The 24379-nt window shown below is 42.0% G+C and overlaps 7 protein-coding genes across 7 annotated transcripts; 3 read left to right on the top strand and 4 right to left on the bottom strand.

Moving 5' to 3' along the window:
• The first annotated feature begins 182 nt into the window (after positions 1 to 182).
• mterf3 (mitochondrial transcription termination factor 3) lies at positions 183 to 3185 on the top strand. The gene is made up of 8 exons (XM_056415085.1): positions 183 to 259; positions 1018 to 1376; positions 1499 to 1651; positions 1785 to 1974; positions 2113 to 2260; positions 2407 to 2478; positions 2567 to 2728; positions 2827 to 3185. Exons 1-8 carry the CDS (start codon positions 204 to 206, stop codon positions 3019 to 3021), a joined length of 1335 nt encoding a protein of 444 aa, XP_056271060.1. The 5' UTR covers positions 183 to 203; the 3' UTR covers positions 3022 to 3185.
• Positions 3186 to 3832: 647 nt separating this feature from the next.
• Positions 3833 to 5328, top strand: LOC130192578 (cytochrome b-c1 complex subunit 7). The gene is made up of 4 exons (XM_056412668.1): positions 3833 to 3866; positions 4485 to 4550; positions 4720 to 4886; positions 5125 to 5328. The coding sequence occupies exons 1-4, from the start codon at positions 3848 to 3850 to the stop codon at positions 5200 to 5202; spliced, it is 330 nt and encodes a 109-aa protein (XP_056268643.1). The 5' UTR covers positions 3833 to 3847; the 3' UTR covers positions 5203 to 5328.
• A 37-nt stretch (positions 5329 to 5365) lies between these two features.
• lrrc14b (leucine rich repeat containing 14B) lies at positions 5366 to 8267 on the bottom strand. Its single transcript, XM_056412656.1, has 3 exons — positions 7907 to 8267; positions 7062 to 7690; positions 5366 to 6568 (listed from the first exon to the last, which is right to left on the bottom strand). The coding sequence occupies exons 1-3, from the start codon at positions 8180 to 8182 to the stop codon at positions 5890 to 5892; spliced, it is 1584 nt and encodes a 527-aa protein (XP_056268631.1). The 5' UTR covers positions 8183 to 8267; the 3' UTR covers positions 5366 to 5889.
• Positions 8268 to 8836: 569 nt separating this feature from the next.
• Positions 8837 to 16846, bottom strand: LOC130195535 (protein naked cuticle homolog 2). The gene is made up of 9 exons (XM_056417123.1): positions 16025 to 16846; positions 15902 to 15928; positions 15732 to 15811; positions 11317 to 11371; positions 10889 to 10980; positions 10510 to 10605; positions 10293 to 10428; positions 10019 to 10162; positions 8837 to 9912 (listed from the first exon to the last, which is right to left on the bottom strand). The coding sequence occupies exons 1-9, from the start codon at positions 16047 to 16049 to the stop codon at positions 9485 to 9487; spliced, it is 1083 nt and encodes a 360-aa protein (XP_056273098.1). The 5' UTR covers positions 16050 to 16846; the 3' UTR covers positions 8837 to 9484.
• A 91-nt stretch (positions 16847 to 16937) lies between these two features.
• On the bottom strand, positions 16938 to 18729 carry gatad1 (GATA zinc finger domain containing 1). Its single transcript, XM_056417136.1, has 5 exons — positions 18552 to 18729; positions 18030 to 18152; positions 17875 to 17934; positions 17502 to 17685; positions 16938 to 17420 (listed from the first exon to the last, which is right to left on the bottom strand). The coding sequence occupies exons 1-5, from the start codon at positions 18714 to 18716 to the stop codon at positions 17230 to 17232; spliced, it is 723 nt and encodes a 240-aa protein (XP_056273111.1). The 5' UTR covers positions 18717 to 18729; the 3' UTR covers positions 16938 to 17229.
• A 643-nt stretch (positions 18730 to 19372) lies between these two features.
• Positions 19373 to 21505, top strand: chrac1 (chromatin accessibility complex subunit 1). Its single transcript, XM_056417158.1, has 3 exons — positions 19373 to 19624; positions 19742 to 19868; positions 20595 to 21505. Exons 1-3 carry the CDS (start codon positions 19373 to 19375, stop codon positions 20687 to 20689), a joined length of 474 nt encoding a protein of 157 aa, XP_056273133.1. The 3' UTR covers positions 20690 to 21505.
• Positions 21506 to 21547: 42 nt separating this feature from the next.
• On the bottom strand, positions 21548 to 24128 carry si:ch211-57n23.1 (uncharacterized). The gene is made up of 3 exons (XM_056417147.1): positions 23930 to 24128; positions 22616 to 23165; positions 21548 to 22076 (listed from the first exon to the last, which is right to left on the bottom strand). The coding sequence occupies exons 2-3, from the start codon at positions 23152 to 23154 to the stop codon at positions 21935 to 21937; spliced, it is 681 nt and encodes a 226-aa protein (XP_056273122.1). The 5' UTR covers positions 23155 to 23165; positions 23930 to 24128; the 3' UTR covers positions 21548 to 21934.
• Between the last annotated feature and the right edge of the window lie 251 nt (positions 24129 to 24379).

The raw sequence follows: 24379 nt of genomic DNA, 5'->3' as shown, positions 1-24379 counted from the left end.
ATAGCACAAACCATGAATATAATAACGTGCGTATATTATTATGGTTATAATTGTATTCATTAAAATTCAGCTTTAAAAAATATGTTTTTTATCTTGTGTGTATATTATATGCATTAAGTGTTACCCACAAATATGTCGTTGTGGTACATTCCACGATGTAACACTTCCGTGAAGACCTTCTGTTAAAATACACGTGTAAATGGATGACATTGTGCGCCACCTTGGTGGAAGATAGAGCTGAATTGAGGATACTACTTTTGTGAGTAAAACGTTAACACCCTAAAATAATGTTTTGGGCTTAGCGTTTCCCCGCGTTCATTCTGATAGCTCGCTAGCATTTAACGCTAGCTGTTGATCTGCTTTAAACTCCCTTCTTGTAGGACAACAATTTAAGTCTCAAACTTGTGTTTTGTATCTTGCCTACAATAATACATAACGCATGGGAAGTCTAATTTCCTTTCTGTCATTATGAATACAACTGTGTTTGTTTCTACACGACATCACACTAACGAACAACTAAATTAAGCAGTCAATATAAACGCAAAACCCCCCCAAAATACACAGTTACAAACATTATGGCCTTACAAAATGTGGTAACGTGCAACTATTTCTATAGTCCTTCACCGCTCGTTAATTATTTTGGACCCATACAATCACATCGGTATGTACTTTGATATCCATGCTTTCATTTATTTAAGCATCTTTGCGTTTGTACAAGACGTAGTAGACGGTGTGCTGTCCCTCCTCTTACCTGTTTGAACGTAATTGGCAAACAGATTCATCTTATTTGTATTTTAATTTAACTTCACTCGTTTTAATGCGTAGCCTACTTTCAGTGTAGGAGGTCCACATTGAGCATGATGATACCACAACCTCTTGTTTTTATTGGTGACTGGGACTAAGACAATGCTGTCGATGGTATCAGACAACTTAGGCTGTCCTTGTCTAGGGATGATAATAATGATAACAATAACTATATTGTACAGCCCTTTAAACCATGACACTCTTTTGTTGCAGAATTGCCATGGCTTCATCCTGTACACGGCTGTGTCTACGATGCAGAAGCCGTCTTTGCTCCAAGACAGTGGCTAGTACTTGGCAGTATTACACTCAAGTTCGCAATTGCATTAGAGTTACAAGGGTACCCACCCAAATACTGGATGGATCCTCAGTGATTAAGGGAAATCACATAATGAATCAGGCAAGACAATGTAATCAACAGATGTTCCGTTACAGCGACTTAGCTGCCAAACATTTGGCAACAGAGGCTAAGGGCGACATAGGTGTTGAAGAAACATCTGGGGCTGATGTTGTCGCGTACAAGAGCACCCTGTTGCCAATCAGAGATGCTGTGCTGGAAAGTCAGGTGTCACTAGGTGCGTATTGGTTTGCTGTCGTTGACCCTAACCAGTTCATTTAACATTAGAATTCACGTTACATGTTATTTCTATCTTGAGAGAGTTGAATGTGTTGCATCTGTATTTTCTTCTTTTAATAGATCTGGATGCAGCTGCTGACATTTCAGCATTAGAGGTGATCAGTGATGAAGAGGCTGTCAGTATATCATTTCCTTCTGCCTTGCCTCCTGTCTCTGCCTCTCTAAGAGACTATGTTGACCAGTCTGAGACTCTCAGCAAACTGGTACAGCTAGGTAATTAAACAACAGACTTTAAAAGTATTTTTGAGAACAATGCAAGTCATATTGACCCGTAGTTTGGAAGTATGATCAGATTTATTGTGACACATGCAATGATCATTTGCGATCATACATCCTCTCATTGCAGGTGTAAGCCTGTGGAAGCTTGAACAGAGGCCAAACGTGGGATCCATGCTACTTAGGCTCAACTTCAACACAGACGTGGCCCCAAGGCTGCTGTTCCTCAAAGAGATCGGGGTGGAAGACTCTCGCTTTGGCTATATAATCACGCACAATCCCTTCTTTCTCACTGAGAGTTTGGAAAACCTACAGTCCAGGTGACATAAAAATTCAATTGAAGTCACACAAAACAATCGAACCGTATACTTTAGTGACGGGTCGGGTCATATTCCTTCTCTTGAGTTGCACCTATAGTGAGACTGTCTTAATAATGTTGTCTTTTGTGGTTTGCAAAGGGTGAATTATCTCAAGTCAAAGAAGTTCAGTTCTGAGACTGTTGCGTCCATGGTGTCCAGAGCTCCGTATCTGCTTAACTTCAGTGTGAAGAGACTGGACAACAGACTGGGTTTCTATCAGGAGCAACTCCACCTCAGTGCTTCTAATGTAAGCTAAGTGATATACTGATGCAATGAGACCGCCTCATTGAGCAGCTCAGCCATGTTTGTATCCTGTCATTTCTTCTCAAAAATAAATGTTGTCTTTGTTGGTAGAATAAGAAATGCAAATAATAGTTTGTTTTCTCTCTTCAGACACGCAACATTGTAGGTCGTCTACCTAGATTACTGTGTGGAAGTTTGGAGCCTGTGAAAGAAAATTTAAAGGTATCGAATGACAAAAGACATCATTCAAAAACATTGCATAACCTTGAGCTGCTGTGTTTGAATGTGTTTTTCTTAATGTGTTCCACAGGTGTGCGAAATGGAGCTTGGCTTTAAGAAAAATGAGATCCAACAAATAGTCCTTGCTGTCCCAAAAGTGCTGACTGCCAATAAAAGCAAGCTAATCCAAATATTTGACTTCGTCCACAATATCATGAAGGTGCCCCACTACATGATTGCCAAGTTTCCACAGGTAGATGGAAAGCTGTTGTTTTTTTGTTTTACTTTTTAAAAACAAATTTGAATAATTGTCAGAATTGTAACTTACATTTCTGATATATCCTCCCATAGGTCCTCAATTCCAAGTACTTGCGTGTCAGAGAGCGCCACCTGTTCCTCGAGTACCTTGGAAAAGCTCAGTATGATCCAACTCTGCCCAACTACATCTCCCTGGACCGCCTGGTGTCGGTGCCTGATGAGACTTTTTGCACCGAGTTTGCTTTGGCTACACTGGAAGATTTTTATTTGTTCCAAAAGACACTTTAATTCTTCATCAAGGGACATTATAAAGGACTTCAGAAGAAAAGCACACCGAATATATATCATGTCAGACATGCAGACATTCAAGGCTTTAATACACCGGTTGAGTTGGAAATGCAATGTTTGCTTTGTAATGTGATGTTCAATAAATGCTCATAATGCATATCTGATTTTCTGACTGAAATATGGCTCCTATTTACCAAGACTGTCTATTTAAAGAGAAATTAAATGGGATCTGCCTTTAATTAGAGGACATTATATAATCCCAACAGTTATTTTATACACATGAACAATTGTAGATCATAGGCTGCAGTCGAATAGTCCTTTCAAATTAGGAAGGTTCCTAACTGAGTGAAATTACCCGGAAGTATCTAAGTGACCACCATGATAAGAACTGGTCGAATTCTCTAAATGCAAATTAAAGGAGCATCAACGCTTCCTTATTAAGCTCTTTTAGCATATGGAAAACTGAACTTTCCTTTATAAAAGAAAAATGAGATGCCACGATAAGAACACGGAAGAAGTATCTCAGATGCTTTGTTGAACATTGTAGTTTCACCGCTGCAGACACGTCACTAACGGAGTCGGATTCTCTAAACACCGCGGTTATTTTTTCCTAACTCCCTATGAATTTTCCTTGACCCCGTGACATTTTCCACAGTGGAACATTGGTTAGAAATAGACGTTAGGAGGTAATTATTTGACTATTCGACCCCAGCCATAGACAAATGAGAAACTCAAAAGACTTCCGGTTTAATTGCGCAATTTCCCGTTGACCTGAATGCGCCTCCATTACCCAGGAGGCACCGCGGTCGTTCTTAGTGGTAAAAAAATGGCGTCGAGGGCACCAGGTACAGGAACATATCTCCCTGTTTACATTTTCAGTTGTAAATTACTCACTAAAGATCGTGTTTTACTTGTGTGGCGTGATGTATGGCATCCTGTGACTCATGCTATTGTATTACATCCATTGTTGTCGACTGTTTTATCCCTTTGACTTGTGTGTCCTTTGGTGTCCCCGTGCTAACCTATGCTAAGGACCCTGATTCGCTACCGTTAGCTCAGCACTAGCCACTGACGCTAACGTCTCTGCTTGTCACCATTAACTACGTGTTTGTCATCTACACACTTGTTCTGCTTCCCCTTTAGGATCGGTTGTTTCTTAGTTTGTTCCCAAGCATAGAGGCATGCTATCTAACTGGATGTCACCAACACGTTTTGACCAGATAGTCTAGTGTGATCGTAGTAACGTGTAATACATAGGAGTTCACTCATTTAGCTTCATCTGAGAGGAAGTAGTAGGTCGCATGAAATGCACTTACTGCCACTATTGGAAACATAACGTTAATATTACACCCACCGCACATCTGAGTGAAAATTATTGATACATATTGTTGCTGGTCTCTGAAGTCAAGTTTGTGCTGCGTGATTTATGCGTGATTGTGTGTTTCTTGTCCTGTTCACATCAGCGACAGGCAGGCTCCTGCTTGGGATCCGCAAATGGTATTATGGCTTAAGTGGCTTCAACAAGTTTGGTAAGCTCCAATATATTGTTTCAAATACTCAGATTATTACACTTTACAGTGTTACTCGTTTTTTAATAAACAGTATGTCAAGGCTACTCATGTAATTATACGTATAACATGGGGATGTTTCTTTGATTTCTACTGTAGCATCTTGAGCATTGCATATTTTGTCCTGTAGGTTTAATGCGTGATGATATTATCATTGAGGATTCTGATGTGGTAGAGGCCCTGAGGAGGCTCCCAGAAACCGACTACAATGACAGGATGTTCAGGTTCAAGAGAGCCCTGGATCTCTCCATGAAGCAGCAAATCCTCCCTAAAGACCAGTGGACGAAATTTGAAGAGGTACTTACAATTTTCCTATCTTTTCACAAAACGTACATTTTGTTTTTAGCCAAATGGGAATTTTTTAAAAATCTTAATGAATTTTTCAGTAAGCAAGTGTTACTGACTAGAACATGAAGTATAACATTTATGTTTTTGAGGGGTTTTGGTAATACTATTGACCAGATTGAGCTGTATTAATATTGCCTGATTTTCATTTTTCAATCTAATCTATTGTTTTTTATCTTTTCCTTTTTAGGATAAACCTTACCTGACACCCTATCTGGAGGAGGTGATCCGTGAGAGGAAAGAAAGAGAGGACTGGATGAAGAAATAGCTGTTTCCTAGTCCAAGTTGTTGATACTCGTATTCAGTCGGTGCATGGTTGTCTCCTGGTGTAATTAAGATGACATCTTACCTATATAATATAGTGCTCATTAAAAATTGTACATTTTAAAAGGTGTGTAAGTCTTGCTTTTTTATGATGCAATGTAAAGAGGGATATTTAAAGATTTTATTAATGGGTAAGACAACATTGAACTGTTAGAAGTATATACTTGCTCAATTCATATCTGTTCCACATTGCAAACATTTTCAATTTACATTTCAAAATCGAGTTATATAAAACAATTCAAGCAGAATGTAGTCATAAAAACATGTAAGAAAATATCTGTGGCAAACCTCATGTATCTGCCATAAATACTAAAGTAACTAAATCTATCAGCACATCTGGTTTACAGACTGTCGGACGTATCGATTAAAGTGATTCTCTGTTGAGACTATCTTGTGAGGAATGGAATTCCTGTGTATGACGTTAAACCGCAGTCAAACTTACTTGATATACCCAGTTTGCCAGCGATCTGAAGTAGCACTACATTAAAAATAATTAGCGGTCATTTTAATTACAGACAAAAAATGCAGTCTAGAAAAGAACTGTAAACAATGTCTAGAATTGTGAAAACAATCTGAGTTCATGACCCCTCTCTATCGGTGCATTTACTTAATGCCTCCACAGGTCACCCCACTAATTATCTTTCTGAGCCTCTGATCTCCTGTTGTCCACCTCAGTTATGGTACCAATGAAGGTCGCAATGACACTGGTAAAAGATTTTAACATGGACACGCCAAGCTCGTTGCTGGTTTCATTAATCTCTGGGTCATAGGGCCCCATGAGTGGGGAGCACACTTCCACACTCCCTCTACCAGCTCCTTCCAGGATCCCCATCAGCTGACCCCTGACCTCCTGAAACAGCTCCTTGTTGTACAGCATTAAATCAGAATCGTTAAGAGGATAAGTGACATCATCAGAGTAACACTGTCGGGGAACTGGCATCTCTATGTATTTTAACTTGGGAAACCCCACAGATAGCATGGAGAATAACCTCTGCAGGGCAGCAGAGGTCAGAGGGTTCCCCAGGAGTTTGAGCTCCTCGAGCCCCTGACAGCAAGTCAGAGCATTAGTGAAGGCGTCCATGTGCTCGTCCTCTATGTTGCATTCTTCAAGGGTCAAGCTGACCAATGTGGCTGAGCAACGGCCGAGCAGTTTGTGGAAACCGGTGGGGAAAGAGCTGAAGATGTCATGTCCGCTGATGTCCAGACGGACCAGGAACTCACTGTGGAGGCTGTTGGACAGGTAGGTCATGTCCAGACGGTTCAGGCAGCAATTGGCCAAGTCCAAGCACTGCAGTGGAGTGTTGAGGGGACTGGGTAAAGAAAAGAAGGGAACAAATGATTGTGGGATGAAAGGTGTATAAATTCTACCTACTTTTTTAATAGAATTGTCAATTTGTCTGTAATGAATAGCAAGCAGATACAAATTATGATTTGTGTTGGTCCTAATGAAGGATTTTTTATTGGTGCTAGAAATGTATAGTTATATATTTTTGGAAGTACATTTCCATTTTAACTACATCCAGCATTTCTGGCTAACCTGCCGCTGGGGCCTGGTGCCGCGTCTGTCCGCACTCTGGCGTCATATCAGCAATTTTAACAACAAAATTCCTCAGATTGTTAAAAATTAACCCTAAAGCTGCAATGTGTTGGGAATAAATGAACATGAGTATTGTGAGCTATAATAAAGCTTTTGTTGCTGCAAAGAGCGTCTAAGGTAGATGCCAGAGCCATCCATCTCACCCACATAACTCCGAACAAGGACCCCTTGTCTCTCTTCATCACTCCCTTTGTTCATTAACTCACTTCAGCAGTTTGCGTAGGTGTCCAGTTAGAGTTGAGAAACCAACAAGGAGCTCAGTCAGGTCGCTCAGTTTAGCCAGCAGGTTACCGATGAGGGACAGCACATCATCATCACTAGAGCCCAACCTCCTGATATCTAACGCTCCAGCCGGCACAGTCAAAGACTGTAATTTGGGGAATTCCATCTGGGATAACAGCACCCCCAAGTGCGTGGCCTCCAGGGGAACATTGTGGACTACCTCCAGCTTTAAAATGGATTGAGAGTCTGCCAGGCTCAGGACATGGAAAAGCTGCTTGAGGGAGAGGGAATCAGCCCGAAAACGGACAAAGCGAAGCTTCAGTGGACAGTAGCGGAGGAGGAGGAAGGTCTGAGCCACCAGCTCATAGTTGCGGCCTGTGACGAAGCCGTTCAGACGTACATCAATAGATGTTTCAAAGGCCGATGGGGACACGTCGTTGTCTTGCATGGCCACCATGGTCTCATAGCACATTTGGGTGAGGAGAAAGGTTCTTGCCCATCGACCGAGTGTGGATTGGCAGGGGCAGGTCTGGTGCTCGACATCCCTCAGGGCAGTCAGGTCCACCACGTGCAGGCTCTTGGCGTATGTCCTCGGAGGAGACAGCACATAATCCTTTGACGAGCAAGAGGAAATTATTGAAATATCTTTTGAAGTAATTCTCTAGTCAACCTATAACACCATTTATGACGATTGCATGACAATAACAAGTCAGGTCTGTTTAAGCCAAGGAGGCCACAAACAGAAGTGCAAAACATGGCACAAGCAAACATGCAACTAAAACATGAGGATGGAATCAATATGATGAGTCATTTAAGACCATCTAAGTACCTTTAGGCCAGTCAGAATAGACTGCAAACAAAGCCGGCAGGTGCGAGAGGTGAGGTCCATCTGACAGTCGACTGTTTTCCCCAGAAGCCGGTGTAGGTCGAGCACAGGGAGAGGCCATGCCTGGACCAAAACACGTAGCAAGTCAGCCTGCTCATGGAGGTAGCAGGCCTTGAAGAGAAGTGGGTAGAGGTTGAAAGACACACCGTTCAGGTTCTCCAGAGCACTTGGTCCACTCAGAACGAAGCCCTCGGCCGCAAGGAACCGCAGTGACTTCATGTTTCCAGGATTTATCTGGTCCGAGTGTTCTGGCTGTTGAGATCTGTCGTTGGCTCTGGTCGATGCTTTGTTGATTTTCTGTTGCCGTCCGTCCGGGTGTTGTGCATTTGTCTGGACCCAGGCTTGCTGTGCTAAGGCATAGGGGTCGCATGGTAGATAAGCGAGTGGCGGTTATTAATAGAAACAGCTGTCTCACGCCCTTCGTCAGGCACTCTGTCTATTTGCAACTTTTGCCAGAGAGATAAGTAGGAACAACATCTGAATGCCACTGGGACACTTCACTTTTCACAGCACCTCTTTGTGAGGCCAAAACTATTCAAATGATCTACAAGGACCAATGAAAACATTGTTGTGAGAGCAGAATTAGAACAGCAATACAGGAACAATCAAATATCTGACTGAGATACAGAAATGCCCTCAGTTCATAATGTCAAATGTATTTCAGCAGGCAGCTTTTGATAAGATGGTTATCTACTTTTTGGTACATCTACTTTTCTCCCAAACCTGCCTTAGTGAATGGCTTATGATACTCTAAAATTACATCATATGGTTGCAATGCATTATGGTCTCTTGAGGCTACTTTCAGTGGAGACATGGGGTACTCTGCCTTTTTCCATGATGGATTAATGCCGATATAAACACAGGAGTCGTAAATAATCGCAATAGATGTTTATTTGTTTATGACAAAACATTGTTTTAGACACATGTGTTGCTATATCCTTCTTTGCTGCACAAATCTCCAAACATACGTCTGTATTGTGGAAAAATATTGCAAAGAGTGGTTGTCTTGCAATTGAGTAAAAGTTGTCACTACAATGCATAGAATAAAGCATGGAAAAGAAAGCATGGACGTTGTATGAATGTGAACAGTCAACTGAGAAATGATTTAATGTTTGTTTAAACACATATTGGGGCAGGAAGCAATAATGTGAATTAAAAAACATACTGTATATTAGTTTAGGATATTAGTATATTCAAACCAAATGTATTGCTCCAAAACGTGCATTTAAATAATTTTAAAGCCAAGTGTAAATCTACCGGAGAGGAACCTGTCGATCTAAATGGCTATAGAGGTAGAATTCAATTTAACTGACCTTGACTGGATTTAGTGAAGGTCATCTTTTCTGTTTGTTCGTATTAGAGATCAGCGCTTCAGCCTGATTCCACTACACACTGAATATAATGTACATGGAAGATTCAAAGACCTGCTGGGTTGCATTTAACCTCCAAAACCATCACATGTCAGGTCCATAGTCTACACCCCACCTCTTCTCACCGGTGTCATGTGTTTTTAAAGTACATTTACGAAGGGTGGTGGTGATGGTGATGATGGTGGTGGTCATGGTGGTGATGGTGCTCATGTCTTTGGGATCGAGAGGACTGAAAGTTGGCCAAGATTTCCCTATCTCCGGCCGCTGTGGATCGAAAGTGCGAGGCGTTTTGTCCCCTGGAGCGAACCCTCTTGCTGTGACTCCGTTGCAGGACGCTCGGTGCTGCAGGCGGAGGCTGGGAGGAATGGCACCATGAAGCAGGGTGTTGACCATGTAACCTGCAAGACATTCCCTGTCCTCCTTTGCCGTCTTTCCCCGCCGACACAGCCTTGCTTTTCAGGCAATGAGGGATAGAGAGGCCTCTGGGAGGCTGCGGGGAGATGTAGTTCTCTCTGCCCACCACTGGGGGGTGCTTAGGAGCAGAGCGAGCATCCTGACTGGGCTCCCGAGAGAGCGATTCTAGGGGTAAAAACAACTTTCATTTCATTTCTTTCCAAAGGATAGTTCTTGAATTTAGTGTTTATAGACAGCACACCCCTATACAGCAATATAGGAGTTTATCTACCTGTATTGTCAAATTTGGAGGTGTAGTTTTCAATGCCAGCTAAATCCAGGTAGTGGTTTCTGCGCTCTATGTTTTCATCCACGCAATACACACTTCTTCCTGGGTTTCCTGGCTCCTGAGATGCAGTCTGGGCCTTCTCTGTTGCTGTTTTTTAAAAGAGAGAGGTACATCATCATCGTCACAGCAGTTAAATACTACTGGTTAGACACGCAAGAGTCTCGTAAATTATGTCTACAGTTACTTGAGCCACAATAAAAAACGTTTTTTCTTTTACCCGTATTTAAGCTGTTCTCAGGGTCAGCTGCTGGAGTTACAACTAGCTTTATTTTCAGGGGTGTGGGGCCACCATGAGGCCGCTTGACTGACGCCTCTAGAACCTCATATATGGCGTGTATCAGACTGGCCATGTCCTGCAGAACACACACACACACAGTGTACAAGCCAAGCTGAAACAGTTCTTAATTTGAACAGTATGTATGAAAGAAACTTACTTCTTTGGTGACCTTGCCTCTGTTGTCAAAGTTGTACAGTGTGAAGACCCACTCCTGCCGAGTGTCCTCCTCAGGCACCATGTTACAATCGGTGGCCTGTATGTGCACATATCGTCAGGAAAACAAGCATTTATTGAAATCTTTATTGTAGTTTTAAATTAGTAGAATTGACATTTACAGTCATTTATGTTATGCGATATGACTCACAGGGCTCAATATGTGATTACAATACATTGTTGATTCGTATCAGAAGTTAAACTTTACAAAGAGTCAGTACTATACATACACAATAAAACTAGAATCTCACCTATCTGGTACTTCAAGTTGATTGGAAAGTACAAAAAGGATGTGTTGCAGGGATAAAGCGATATACACTCACATTAGCATGGCTGTTCCTCTTCTTGGCTTGTTTATTGACCAGGAGGTGGAGGCTGTTCCCTCCATCAGGTGTCTTCTTTGGTGGCAGAACCACTAAACAACACACAGAGCTGGACGATGAACGTTGTGATCCACTAGACTCAGTTTGAGGCCAACTATTACAATAGCCTTGGCATACTGCACCTTTTAACTCCAATTAAGTTATCCCTTGTTTTAAGCTCCGTTTTCAATAAACATTTAGCAGCAAAGACGAAACCAACAGAATATTTCACACACAAACATTTCACTATTTCCTTTTCACCTGGTAAAGAATAGAGGTAACCTTTAAAAGCGTTTATAAAAGCTTGGATAATGTACAACATCTACACGATAATAATCAAGCCCATTAGAGCACATAGAAGTTGCATGTTCAAGCCGTTCTCTACTCACCTTTAAGGTTGCAGTTATGGTCAGACCTGTTTGACCTCAATTCTACGTACAGGTTCTGTTAAAAGAGAGACAGAGTTTGAATCAACAAAGAGCCCACATGTAATGGAGGGAGGTAGAAAGAAAAGAGGAATCAATTCAGATCTGTTCATGTCCCATGAGTGTGAGGATTGGTCTCCAGACGTGAGCAATGCTGAACACCTTGTGGGTTTTGTGTCTTTCAAAGAAAACTGTCATTGACTGTCAAAAAAATGGCATGTTCAACATATTCGTTCAGATGACGCAGTGATGGGAATCCTTCTTCATTTCCCGACAGACATTTAAATAGAGAAATATTATAGGGGCGACAGTGAGTCTGCAAAGGAGAAAGAAAAAGGAGGTCTGGGCATTTCAGAGTTGGTTCTCCTCTTTAAATTGCTGAGCTTTTCTTCGGTGTCATATAACTGATATGTCCCTGAAGTTTCACATGATAATTGAATTTAAAATCATGAAGACTGATTTACATGAGACAATCAATTCCAACCACTGGGATGCAGCATCACTCTATTGAAATGCCTTCGTGAACTATAAAACTAATGTTCATCTCCATTTCTGTGATAAAGAGAAACCATCAGATCAGACGTGCTCGCTCCTCTCAGGTGGGAACCAGTCTGCTCTGCAAAGCCAGAGAGAACTGAAAGCTCCAACGAGACTCGTCTTCTCTGTCAACAACAGTCCATCACTCCCGTCACACTGATGCTCCGGCAGATAACGATGAGTGTGCGTCTCACACCCAGATACGCAAACACACCGATCTCTCTCCACACCCTCGTCGCTCTGCCTGCTGAGCGGCTTTGATGCTGGGTTGTATTTCAGGGGAAGTGGACGAGATGGTGCAGGTAGCAGAAAGGTGTGCATGCGATGGAATCAGTCTTCTGTTTGGCACCCTCATTAGACGTCAGCCGCATGCGTCCATCACAATATCACAGAGTTTCAAATGTCAGCTAAACAGGAGCCACCTTTGTCTCTGCAAGAATGTGCAACAGCCTTTCTGATAACTTGATACCTGGAGAGGAAGTTTCTCTGTGGGAGACACATGGAGACATGAGAGACAGGAGACACATGGAGACACATAGAGACATGAGGCACATGGAGACAGGAGACACATGAGACACAGGAGACACATGAGACACATAGAGACAGGAGACACATGAGACATGAGAGACATAGAGACACATGGAGACAGGAGACATAGAGACACATGAAGACATGAGACATGAGACACAAGGAGACATGAGACACATTGAGACATGACACAAAGACACAAGGAGACATGAGACACATGGAGACATGAGACACATGGAGACACATGGAGACACAAGGAGACATGAGACACATGAAGACATGAGACACAAGGAGACATGAGACACAAGGAGACATGAGACACATGGAGACATGAGACACATGGAGACATGAGACACATGAAGACATGAGACACATGGAGACATGAGACACATGGAGACATGAGACACATGGAGACACATGGAGACATGAGACACAGGAGACATGAGACACAGGAGACATGAGACACAGGAGACATGAGACACATGAGACACAGGAGACATGAGACACAGGAGACATGAGACACAAGGAGACATGAGACACATGGAGACATGAGACACATGGAGACATGAGACACAAGGAGACATGAGACACATGGAGACATGAGACACAGGAGACATGAGACACAGGAGACATGAGACACAGGAGACATGAGACACAGGAGACATGTGACACAGGAGACATGAGACATGAGACACAGGAGACATGAGACACAGGAGACATGAGACACAGGAGACATGAGACACAGGAGACATGAGACACAGGAGACATGAGACACATGGAGACATGAGACACAGGAGACATGAGACACAGGAGACATGAGACACATGGAGACATGAGACACATGGAGACATGAGACACAAGGAGACACATGGAGACACAAGGAGACACATGGAGACATGAGACACAAGGAGACATGAGACACATGGAGACATGAGACACATGGAGACATGAGACACAAGGAGACATGAGACACAAAGACAAATGGAGACAGGAGACACATGGAGACATGAGACACAAAGACACATGAGACACAAGGAGACATGAGACACAAAGACAAATGGAGACAGGAGACACATGGAGACATGAGACACAAAGACACATGAGACACAAGGAGACATGAGACACAAAGACAAATGGAGACAGGAGACACATGGAGACATGAGACACAAGGAGACATGAGACACAAAGACAAATGGAGACAGGAGACACATCGAAGGAGACAGGAGACACATCGAAGGAGACAGGAGACACATCGAAGGAGACAGGAGACACATCGAAGGAGACAGGAGACACAAAGACAAATGGAGACAGGAGACACAAGGAGACACATGGAGACATGAGACACAAAGACAAATGGAGACAGGAGACACATGGAGACATGAGACACAAAGACACATGAGACACAAGGAGACATGAGACACATGGAGACATGATGCTCTGGTCACGTCAATCCTCTCATATTTAAGTTGTCAACAAGCTGCAGTGACTTTGGTTTTAAGTGTCCATAAAACAGGAAATGATATAAGAAACAACCTCATAAAAAAAGTAATCATAATAAAACAACAATCGTATAACACAATAAGAAAACTACAAATTCTGGAGTGGTTTTCTAATAAAAGAGGCAACAACAAAACACATTGGGTTTTTTCGGTGGACTTTAGCCAAAGAAAAAATGAAACACATTTTCAAGACAACGTGTGCATACTCAAGCCAAACATAGATACAATGCACACGCACACACACACGCACGCGCACACACCTTGAGAAAAGGATGTTGTTGCATCACAGCTATTTGACAGGTAAGTGTGTAAATATATCCAGTTCATGGTTCTGTGTGTTGAGGGTTTCCTGAGCTGGAGCACTAGCTTAACAAACAAGAATACACACACATCTCTCTAACTATCTTTTATTTCATGAGACCAAACAACAGACATAAAACAACGTAAAATATCTCCTAAATGATGATGTCTTTGCCGTTTACAGTCGTGGTGTCATGGAGATTTAAACTATATTAGGCTGGAAAAAGTAATCGCAGGAAGATCTCTGCATTAACAAGCACAGAAACTCCACCACAAGCGTTTAAACAACTTGGCAGAGTCAGCACCTTTTTCCAAAATGTGAAACTTTCCAGGCCTTTCATACAGCACTTCATAAACCTCGAAACAACAACACTGGTGATAACTCACACTCTCTTGACAGTTGTGCTAAAAGATCAAAGAAGCTGAAGAAAAGTGAAATTGGTATGGAGGTTGGTTTTTCTGTTTTCACCTTTACATCATTTACTGTTTCTACAAGCAGCCCCCGATATTTGAAATCTAGTTTCATATAATCAGTTTGTTTATGATTAATAAAACTCTACGTGAACATTTTCACAGTCTTCCTTAAATAAAACATAATGAAGAGGACATGTTCTCCTCAACAGTAGTGTGAATGCTTCATTAATGCCAACAGTCTCCATGTGATGTCACTTACGCAATCAAACACCCACCGAACACCCACTCCCCACATCTTTTTCCTCCCCCACTCAGTCAGTGTGACTGGAGAAGTAAAGCAGTACCAGATGTGGAGACATTTTTTCCAGCTGGATATAAAGACCTTGCTGTTTGGAGGGGGTGGCCGTGTAGCACTTCATAGACTTGGAAGTCTCTTTATAGAGAAGGAGGAGTAAAGGGCGGAAGAATAAATACACGACTACCTCCAAAGACCTTTTATGTCTCTTGGATTTGATGTGAGCAAATACGATTTATCCCACAACCGGCTTAAGTGACATGAAGCTTTTGGCAATACAATAAACCAGTGTTTTTATTGCTTATTTCGTCTGAATGGAAATAGACTTTCACAAATTGTTTAAAACTCTCATACATTTAAGAAGAAGTTCTGGAGGAGAAACGTGCTCTTTAAATACGTCTTGTGTGTATGTGTAGATATTATCAATTTAAAGTCAGGTCCAGTTTTTTCTTCACTTGATTCATAAAAAGAAGAACAACTTCCCCCACGCCCTTTAAGACAAATCGGTATCTTTCTAAATTAATGGCTATCTTTTCAATAACATCTCTATTGTTTGAATGCAGGTGATTATACGTTTTCTTCCATTACAGCGTCAAGTTTATCTTGTCAACAAAAACTACAATAACAAACAACAACAACGGAGCATTACAGTGCCAAAGGAAATCTGAAACAAGCATCGTGGGATGGGGTACGTTTCTTTCCCTCGGTGTTGAGTTTTACTTGAGTCTGTAGGCTATATGTATGAGACCAATACGATGATGGATAGTATACAATAATGCAATAATCATTAAAACAACATGTTTTACCTCTGTCAGCTTTGTTTTGTGGATGCGGATGAGCTCCAGCTCGCTTTGACAGGTCAGCACATTGGAAACCAAACTACCACCTGCAGAACACGAGACTATGTGTGAACACGTTAAAGAACTCAAGTCAAAAGTAGTCCTGTTGTTTGTAGTTTCCGTGGTGTCTGGCTTACCTTCAGGACTCTGTCTGCGTTTCGAAACTGTCCAAACAATGAGAAAAAGGAGAATATAATGAATGTCATCATAGATTGTTTTTCTTTTGAAATAAAATTGTGTTATATCATAAAACACCTCACCAAGTTTGGACTGGAATTTGCCCATATTCCTCCCTGTTCATTTGGTCAAGAAAAGTTCAAAATGTCCAGCCCACGAGGGGAAAATTAAATGTGACATCTATGGAAGAGCACCGGGACACGACCACAGCCGAGGTGACTCCTTTGAAGTAACTCAGATATCCAAGAGTACCGCGCAGAGAGAGGATTCATCCATGCGCACTTCCTTCTTCGGCTAAAGTCGGTTCGGATGATTATAAGTCATAATGAAGCTGTTAGTGAATAAGACATACACGTGGGAGATGTAGTTCTTTTCACTCACGCCGATATGTTAATTTATTTAAGGATTTTTTTTTTTTTATGACTTAACCAGCTGGTTTGCTTAACAACATTAATAGGAGCAGCTTGCTTCTGCCAAAAATCTCCTCCGATTGAGGCAACGAACCGACACGGTCAAGTTTAGGAAAGATCCTGGTTGTGGTTAAAATAAACCCTGCCAGCAGAAAGCCCGGATGGCAAACTTCTCCCGGACAATGAGCAGAACAGAGGTAAAAGTACTACTAGCCAATCACAGCCGAGTAGGGCGGGTCTAGTGAAATATGAAACCGACTATAATATACACCGGTTGAGCGTCCTGGATCAGGGAACCTAGCCGCATGTAACCAGACAGAACACTGATGGCAAAGTATTTTTCACTCATGGTAATATTGCATGGCAGTAGTGTAGGCATGTGCATGACTTAGTCTCTCAAGAACACACCACTGTAGAGCATCATCTTACAACTCTCCTGTAAATGAGGGGACGATCCAGTGGGTGTTGAAACAATGGACACATCAGATCTACAGTATACAGCAGAATCTCAAGCATTGACACTTTAAAAACGCACAGCAATCACAGTTCATCACCGGAACTTTGCAGACAGCATCTTTTGTCACAGTTAAGTTATATTTAAAGTTTAATTCACAAGAGGTAAAAGTCTATTGCCACCACAGCAACACAATCAATGAATAAAAACCATTGTATGACACAATCACAGACATAGTGATGATGGATAAGAGCTTTCTTGTTTATAACTACAGAAAAAAGTAATATGTAAACAGCTTGATTGCACTTACAACTGGCTTGTGAAGGCATGGCTGTGGCGAACCATTTTTGGGTTTTCATTATATTACATAAATGTACATGCGTCCGTTTAAAAGCAACAGACGGAGGTCCATATCACAGCTGTGTTAACTGCTGCCACTGACAGACTCTTTGACAGTGAGGGCTGGTGTCGGTCCTATGTGGGTCCAGATGTAACCTTTTTCTGGTCGGATGGGGATGGTGGGGAACGGAGAGCTCCGTGACTTGAAATATTCAGAGGGGGCGTGACACACAAACTCCAGGTACTCCATCTTTCTCGGCAGATCCTCTTCTGGACCTAAAACAAAAACAGTTGGTTCTTAATTTTTTACAAAAAAAATCTTTAAAATGGTAAACAATTGAATCTCTCATTGCTCACCAACAATGTATGTCCCAGGATCAAACAGGTCATTTGGGCTGGCCTGTGTGGGGATTAACCAGGTCAGTGCAGCACTCTTTTCACAGTACTGGTCCTGCACGAATCCTCGAATCTGAGCATAGTACGGCTTCCCATCTTCCTCATCCGTTACCTTGATCACATCTCCTGTCTGGTAGTATACACCCTAAGAACAAAAGGATAAATATTAAAAAGGAAACCAAGACTGGTTCGTTCTCTCATCACTGGATGAAGGTTTAATACAAGAGTCAGTTGAATCTGCAATAAGATGAAGAAATGCTGAAAACAGATCAGGAAATACTACCAGATTAATTAGATATTGAGCAGGAAAAAGAAGTCAAAATAAACACCGTACCTTATAAAATACAGATTCTGCTGTGATGATTGTAGTAACAGATTCTGGTGCTTTGATCGGCTGAGGAAAGAGGTCACACACTGGGGTCAAATACATTAATTGCACAGCACAACGAGAAAAACATGACATTTGCTTTTCATACGTCTCTAACTTACATTTTTAAGTTTGAATATGTGTCTTCTCCCCTTTCCTTTTGTTGACACCTTCTTCTCAGACGCAGGCGCTTTGTACTTGGTGCTTCTCAGCCGTGCAGACCTCCGGTGGATCTCCTGCTTGGACTAAAAACACAAAACCGGTATTTAAGCTTCGAATCAGCACAGGGTGCCCAGCTGTGTTGACTTGATATTCATACAAACAGTAGTCTTTCCTAGGTCTCGGTGGAACTCACAGTATACAGAATCAACTGATATTTAAGGAAACGTCCTCACGCCCCTGAATAGTCACCAAGGGCCACTCTGGAACTTATTATAATTACTAAAGATAAACCCCCTATGATGCTGTTGAGCGTGAGGAAGTACTTCCTCAGATGTACAACACTGTTCTGTAAAACAGTTCACATAGTGGGAGGTGAAACATATTTAAGAGGGACGGTTCCATTACAAATAACCACAGAGTTTAGGCTGCACCCAAGAGCAACATTAAATGTGAAAGGCACATTTACACAGCCAGGAACCAACCTTCCCCCCGCCATTGCTGGGCTGAGTGATGGAGGGTCCTGATGCGCCGCCGCAGCTCTTTCCGGTGCAGTTGTTGCAGAGGATCTCTCCCTGGTTTCCTTTCTTCCACATCGAGGAGGAGTTCGTCTTGCAAACCGCACAGCATGGTTTCAACCCCAGCGGCATCGTGAAGGATCAGTAAACAAGGAAATGAACGTTACGCCAGTGCTCAGCAATGAGCCGATGGCTGCTCGCTCAGCTCCTGCTCCTGTGTCGCCTACAGCGCACTGACGTGCTTCCTTCAAACGACACAAATAGAGAGACAGGTATGTCCTTTCTGCGACATATAGGACAATAGAATAATTGCAATAATTTCGACAGCATCTAATTGCAACCTGGACTGTTTATGTTCGCAGCCGAATCACCGCCATTGCAAACGCCAGTTTCTTCTTCTTTGCCTCTTTGACGTCAACTCTTCTTCGGTGGTTTTCTAAGTCAAGCGCCTCCACCGGACAGGAGGAGACTGCGCCGAACTCAACCTGTGCATTGGGCTTTTATTGTTGGACACTAAATAAACTCAATTCTTAATTGATTAATACAAAACTAGTATGACGGAAAACAGTTAAAATATCTAGGGGGAAACTAAAGAGTACACAGTGTTTAGTAAAACAGTGATCAATAGAATAATATATGTTTTTGCCCTAAAAGTATGAAAGATATATGACAATAATAGTAATATTAGAACAGTTCTAGGGGATAATTATGTTGCGCAAAAAGTCGTTTGCGGCTCCAATCCAGCAGGTGGCAGAGATCCAGTGAAACGGCCGCCAAGCTCCCTTAATATGAAGAAGAAGAAGAAGAAGAAAAGAAGAAGCGTTACTGTTCAAAACATACTTCATGTTCCGCCTGTCTGTCCCGGGCCGTGCGAGTCCTTCATGAAGATGTCTCAAAAAACTCCAGACAAAGACGACCAGTCGTCAACTAACAAAAAAGCCATCTCCCTCCCAATTTCCAGAGTAAGGTTGATCATGAAGAGCTCCCCCGACGTCTCCTGCATCAACCAGGACGCTCTGTTTCTCACCACCAAGGCTACAGTAAGGCTGCAGGGATTAGTCGTGCATTATTAGCACGCTGCTAGCTTCTTGTAAACATGGCTGCTCCATTTCACGTTTGAGTTTTCCGCTTCGCTGACTTGTGTTGTGTTGTTGAAGGAGCTGTTTGTGCAGCACCTGGCTGTGACTTCATTTAACCACGGCCCCGGTAAAGAAACCAACTCTGTGTCTTACACCGACCTGGCTAACGCCGCCGAGGAGACGGAGACCTTACACTTTCTCACAGGTGAGACCCCGCGACAGCCCGAGGGACCGAGAGGGACTTCCTGCAGCGTGTAACGTTGGTCCCTGCCAACTCTTTAACACTGAAACATGAAACTTTAGAGGAGCCGGGAGCCTTCCACGGCTCATGTGAATGATGGTCCTTCTAGGATTATGTGTGCTTGTGTACACCGGGCCCAAAGGAATGCAGTCTAATTCAAAGGCCCTGATATATATTTGATCTCCAGGGAGGTTACAATCAACTTTATAGTTTATGGATGCAGCAGTTTGTGCTATTGTGTTGCACATTGTATCCCCTCATTGATATAAATGAGAACATATTAGAAATGCAATACAACATCACAATCTACATCATGATCATGAAGTTGAATCAACACCTCTCCAACAGTTTCTGAAAATATCTGATGTAAAACAATATTTAAGTATATTTTTCCAGGAAATTGGCTATATAATGCTATATTACAATATACAATGATGGAGGATGTCATTGATCCTGTACATTTCTCCCCTCCTCATCTTTTACTACAGCAACATTTGTATGGTTTAGATTGGTTTATTTCCCCTCCAAAAGGTTATACTTTATTTCCACAACCGGTGATCATTCAGACACTGTAAAGTGTAAACACTGTTTCAAAGCACTTCACATGACTTAAACAGTCAGGGATGGGATTTTACAGTTAGAGTAGGAGGATTCATCTAGGCAGTAACTATTCTTTTATTTTTTTTATAGATATCCTTCCTAAGAAGATCTTGGCTCGAGATTATCTTCAATCTTTGGAGCAAATGCAAGAAAATGACAACGACGATGACGACGCTGACTTTTAAAAAGGACATTGGCTGCATCTCATGTCCGGACAGATGTTATCAAATGTACATGTCCCGACATTCATCGACAGAAGAGACATCCTGAACTTTCTCAATGCTCTCAGATACGCTGAGAGAGTTCAGCTGTCGGGATGATGGAAGACATTAGTGGACATTGAACTGAAAGTAAAGCCACAAATAGGAACATGTGAAATCAAGTGAAGACTCAAGAGACCACCTTCAAACGCATATAAGTTGTGCTGTTTGTCTAAGATAAATACTTAATGCCAGAAATCTAAATTCCTAAACAAAGCAGCCTTAGATGAATTATAATGCAATCCTGCCTCAATATTTTGAAGTGTTATGATTGGCCTGGATTGGATCTTTGAAGGTTTTCTGGTAACAATGAGTGATCATTGTTGTGCTTGTTAGGGGTCCATGGTTTTCTCTTAACGTGCAGCCCGCTGTGGACTAACTCCATGTAACAGACCAAAATATAATATTACAGTTATGAGTTATGATTTCCCCTCGAATATGATTGGGTCAACACTTTATTTTACTTGATGTTACTGATTAAGTTATACATGATAGTTTTAAAAGATATTGTTATCTATCAGTTATGAGTAGTTAATCATAAATACTTAAAAGTTGTTTAAAATTATCAAAAGTACATATATACCTCTTAACTACATAACAAGGGAACATGCTGCATCTTTCCAATGAAAACATACCATCGGCCCAATGGATGTGAATATTTAAAGTGTATATAATAGCTGACCACATCATCCATTATTTGTTTAGATTTTATATTAAAATAAAAGTTCATGCTGTCTTGTATTCATGTTGCTTTGCATGTGTTTTACATCACAACCAAAGAGATACTTGTCTGAAAATGCAGTTTATTCTTGTTGAATGATGAATTTTTCTGTTCCCATGCATCTGCAAACATGTCTTGGGGTTTTACTAGATGTTTTACTAGCGGCAGCTAGTGTGACCATAAAATCTCCACATGGAACATGTCTCAAACTGGAAATCTAAAATGTGATTTATTAGCTACATGTGCATCAAATCTTCCTGATAGTGAGGTTTATTTATCTCTGCTGATACCAGTTTACATGTTACATGTTGGTGCTTTGATGACATACGGTGCATCTCAAGTTTTACTACTTCCATACTCCTGAGCATGCATGCATTTGCTACATTGTAAAACAATGATCATGAATATATTAATACAGCACAAAACAGAACAACCGGTTCTTCTTATGGTCACTGCTGGATGAGTTTGTGCAGCCGAAGCTGCATGTTAAGCAAAGTATTCTCTAAAGTAGAAAAGTTATCCTCCAGGATGTTTGTCAAGTGCTCTCTTCCATGTATGGAGACTCTTGTGTTGGCAAGATGCTCCTTCATGCTGAAAAGATGACAAACCATGTTGCTATCACACATTTACACATTACTTTGCATGAGATTATATGCAATACAAGTCTTGTTTCACATCTAAGAGAGAGAAAACACTTGAGTTGCATGAATTGTTTGCAGCTGTTTTAGTGGCAGAGACTCGTCTCAGCCAGATGTTCAGCCCGATGACTCTGAAACGACTTCACTGTTTTTTGGATGCTGTTTCCACTCTGTCTTTGGCATGCAAGCAGCATTGTTTCGACTGAACAAGTGACACTGATCCAGAGTTCCTGCCTCACTAACAATGATTTAGGAATAATTCCACAGCTGGCCTTGCATCAGAATTTACGAGAAACAATGTATCTGTCACTACAGTAGCTTTGTGACTGGTATATATATATATATATTATAACTAAGAAATCAGGGCTTCACATTATTGTCACTTCTTCTATATAACTTTTTTTTTATTGAATGAATTATAGGAATTTAGCCCCTCCAACCCCAATCATTTGTATACAATTTCTTAGCTTTCATCAAATAGTCCATGCTCACCGTGTGACGGTTCCGTCCTCCTTCCCTTCTTTCCTCGTCTCCTCCAGAGATGCAAACTCCTTCTCCATGGTCTGCATAGTTTCTACCGCACTCATGTGGTCTGAGTTGATTCCCTGGACCTCCTCTCTGGCTTGAAGTTGGTAGGAGACCCCTCCCTCCTCCACTCCACTGGTGGTGGACACAGCCTGCAGGAATGCTCTGTTCTGGAGGACAAGCAGACGGGACCTGGCAAACTCCTCGGGTCCGGCTATGTTTTCCCAGCAGATTGCAGAGGATGGTGGTAACCAGAAGCGCTGGGTGCAGTTGACTGGTTTTCCTGGGGTCTCTGTTATGAAGGGGCTGTCAGCAGGGAAGCTGTGGAGCAGGTGCAGTAGAGATGATCCAGAACCCCAATCCTCAAGGTCTGGTTCCCCAGACTGTCGTTCAGGGGGTAAAGCAGGAAGAGGCCCTGTGGCCCCTGCACCCTCTGCTGGGAAACAGACCCCCAGTAGCAGGGAGCAGGACAGGCAGAGCGCAGTGCTCATTGCCTCCTGGAGCATCTCCAAACGGGCTGAAACATGAAAGCTATAGATCAGAACTGTGGTGCTGTATTCATATTCACACGCGCATGTGGACGCGCGAACACGCACGTAATAGTTGGAAAGTCCATTTGCATCATGACCGACCATATCCACGACACATCGTTTTCACTGCAGTCTTTTCCTGTAACACAGCTATTGTTCTTTCACACAACAGCTTTCCTCTATCACCAATTCCACCTTATTTTGGGAAACGTAAATAAGCCATGATATATCTCACCTAAATCTAATGAACAAAAATACACGCACAATGCAGTTTCCAGACGGACTATATTGTGCATGTGAAGGGATGGAGATTTTTATATTTTTCAGAAAGTTAAGAACGACGATGATACTTTTAATTATCATATTAATGTAATAGGCACAATGACATTTACCTTCAAAATAAAAGTATAAATCCTCTGACTTTTAATAAGAACAAAAAGATAAATTGCAACTATACTATTGCATATATACATGTTTCTCGGGGTTTTCGGTACAGTAGTTTATACATCTACTAAAAGATGAAGCAGAAAGGTAGGTTATGTTTTAGTTCTTATATTACTTTATGTCCGGAGACTTTACTCCCATCGCGAGCTTCATGGTTTGCCAGCAGTAAAATGTTAGGAAGGGAAGCCTCACAGCTAATCCGAAACGCCTGATCTCTGCAACGTTTCTATCTCATTAAAACCATCCTTTCCCTCAAATACCTTGCATCATTTTCACTCATGTCTTGTGTGTGCAATTGTCTTCTTACCTTGTAAAGAAAGCGACGAAGCCGTCTGTGAGTGTCGCGACGTTCCTCCGTCGCCTGAAGTGGTCGGAACAAATGAGTCGTTGACTGCAGACTGTTACACGCGATGTGAATCACTATTTACTGGCCCGGTAACAGCAGAGTGAGGAGTGAGGAGTTTCCGCCAGGGTCTGTGGAGTAATTGAAGGAAACTTAACCCGAAGCACGTCAAAGACACTTGTAGTCTGAGAATCTGTCACTGACTTGCAAGTGCAAACGTGAGACAGCTAGGCTGGAAAGAGAAAGAGTCAGCTGCAGGACTATTATGTAGCCTACTTTACAAAGGTAAAATCAAGTTACAATGGGGTAGGATTGTACTTATTATGGTAAAGTGTTTATTTGCAGCTTTGTGTTCGTTTAACGATTTCAAGTCACTGAGCCGAATGCAGCAGTAGCCTATAGGTGTGATGCTCC

This window comes from Pseudoliparis swirei, chromosome 1 (assembly GCF_029220125.1).
Source record: "Pseudoliparis swirei isolate HS2019 ecotype Mariana Trench chromosome 1, NWPU_hadal_v1, whole genome shotgun sequence".
Classification (NCBI taxonomy): Eukaryota; Metazoa; Chordata; class Actinopteri; order Perciformes; family Liparidae; genus Pseudoliparis; species Pseudoliparis swirei.
The sequence above is the reverse complement of the archived record's forward strand: the minus strand, read 5'-3'. Positions and strand labels throughout refer to the sequence as shown.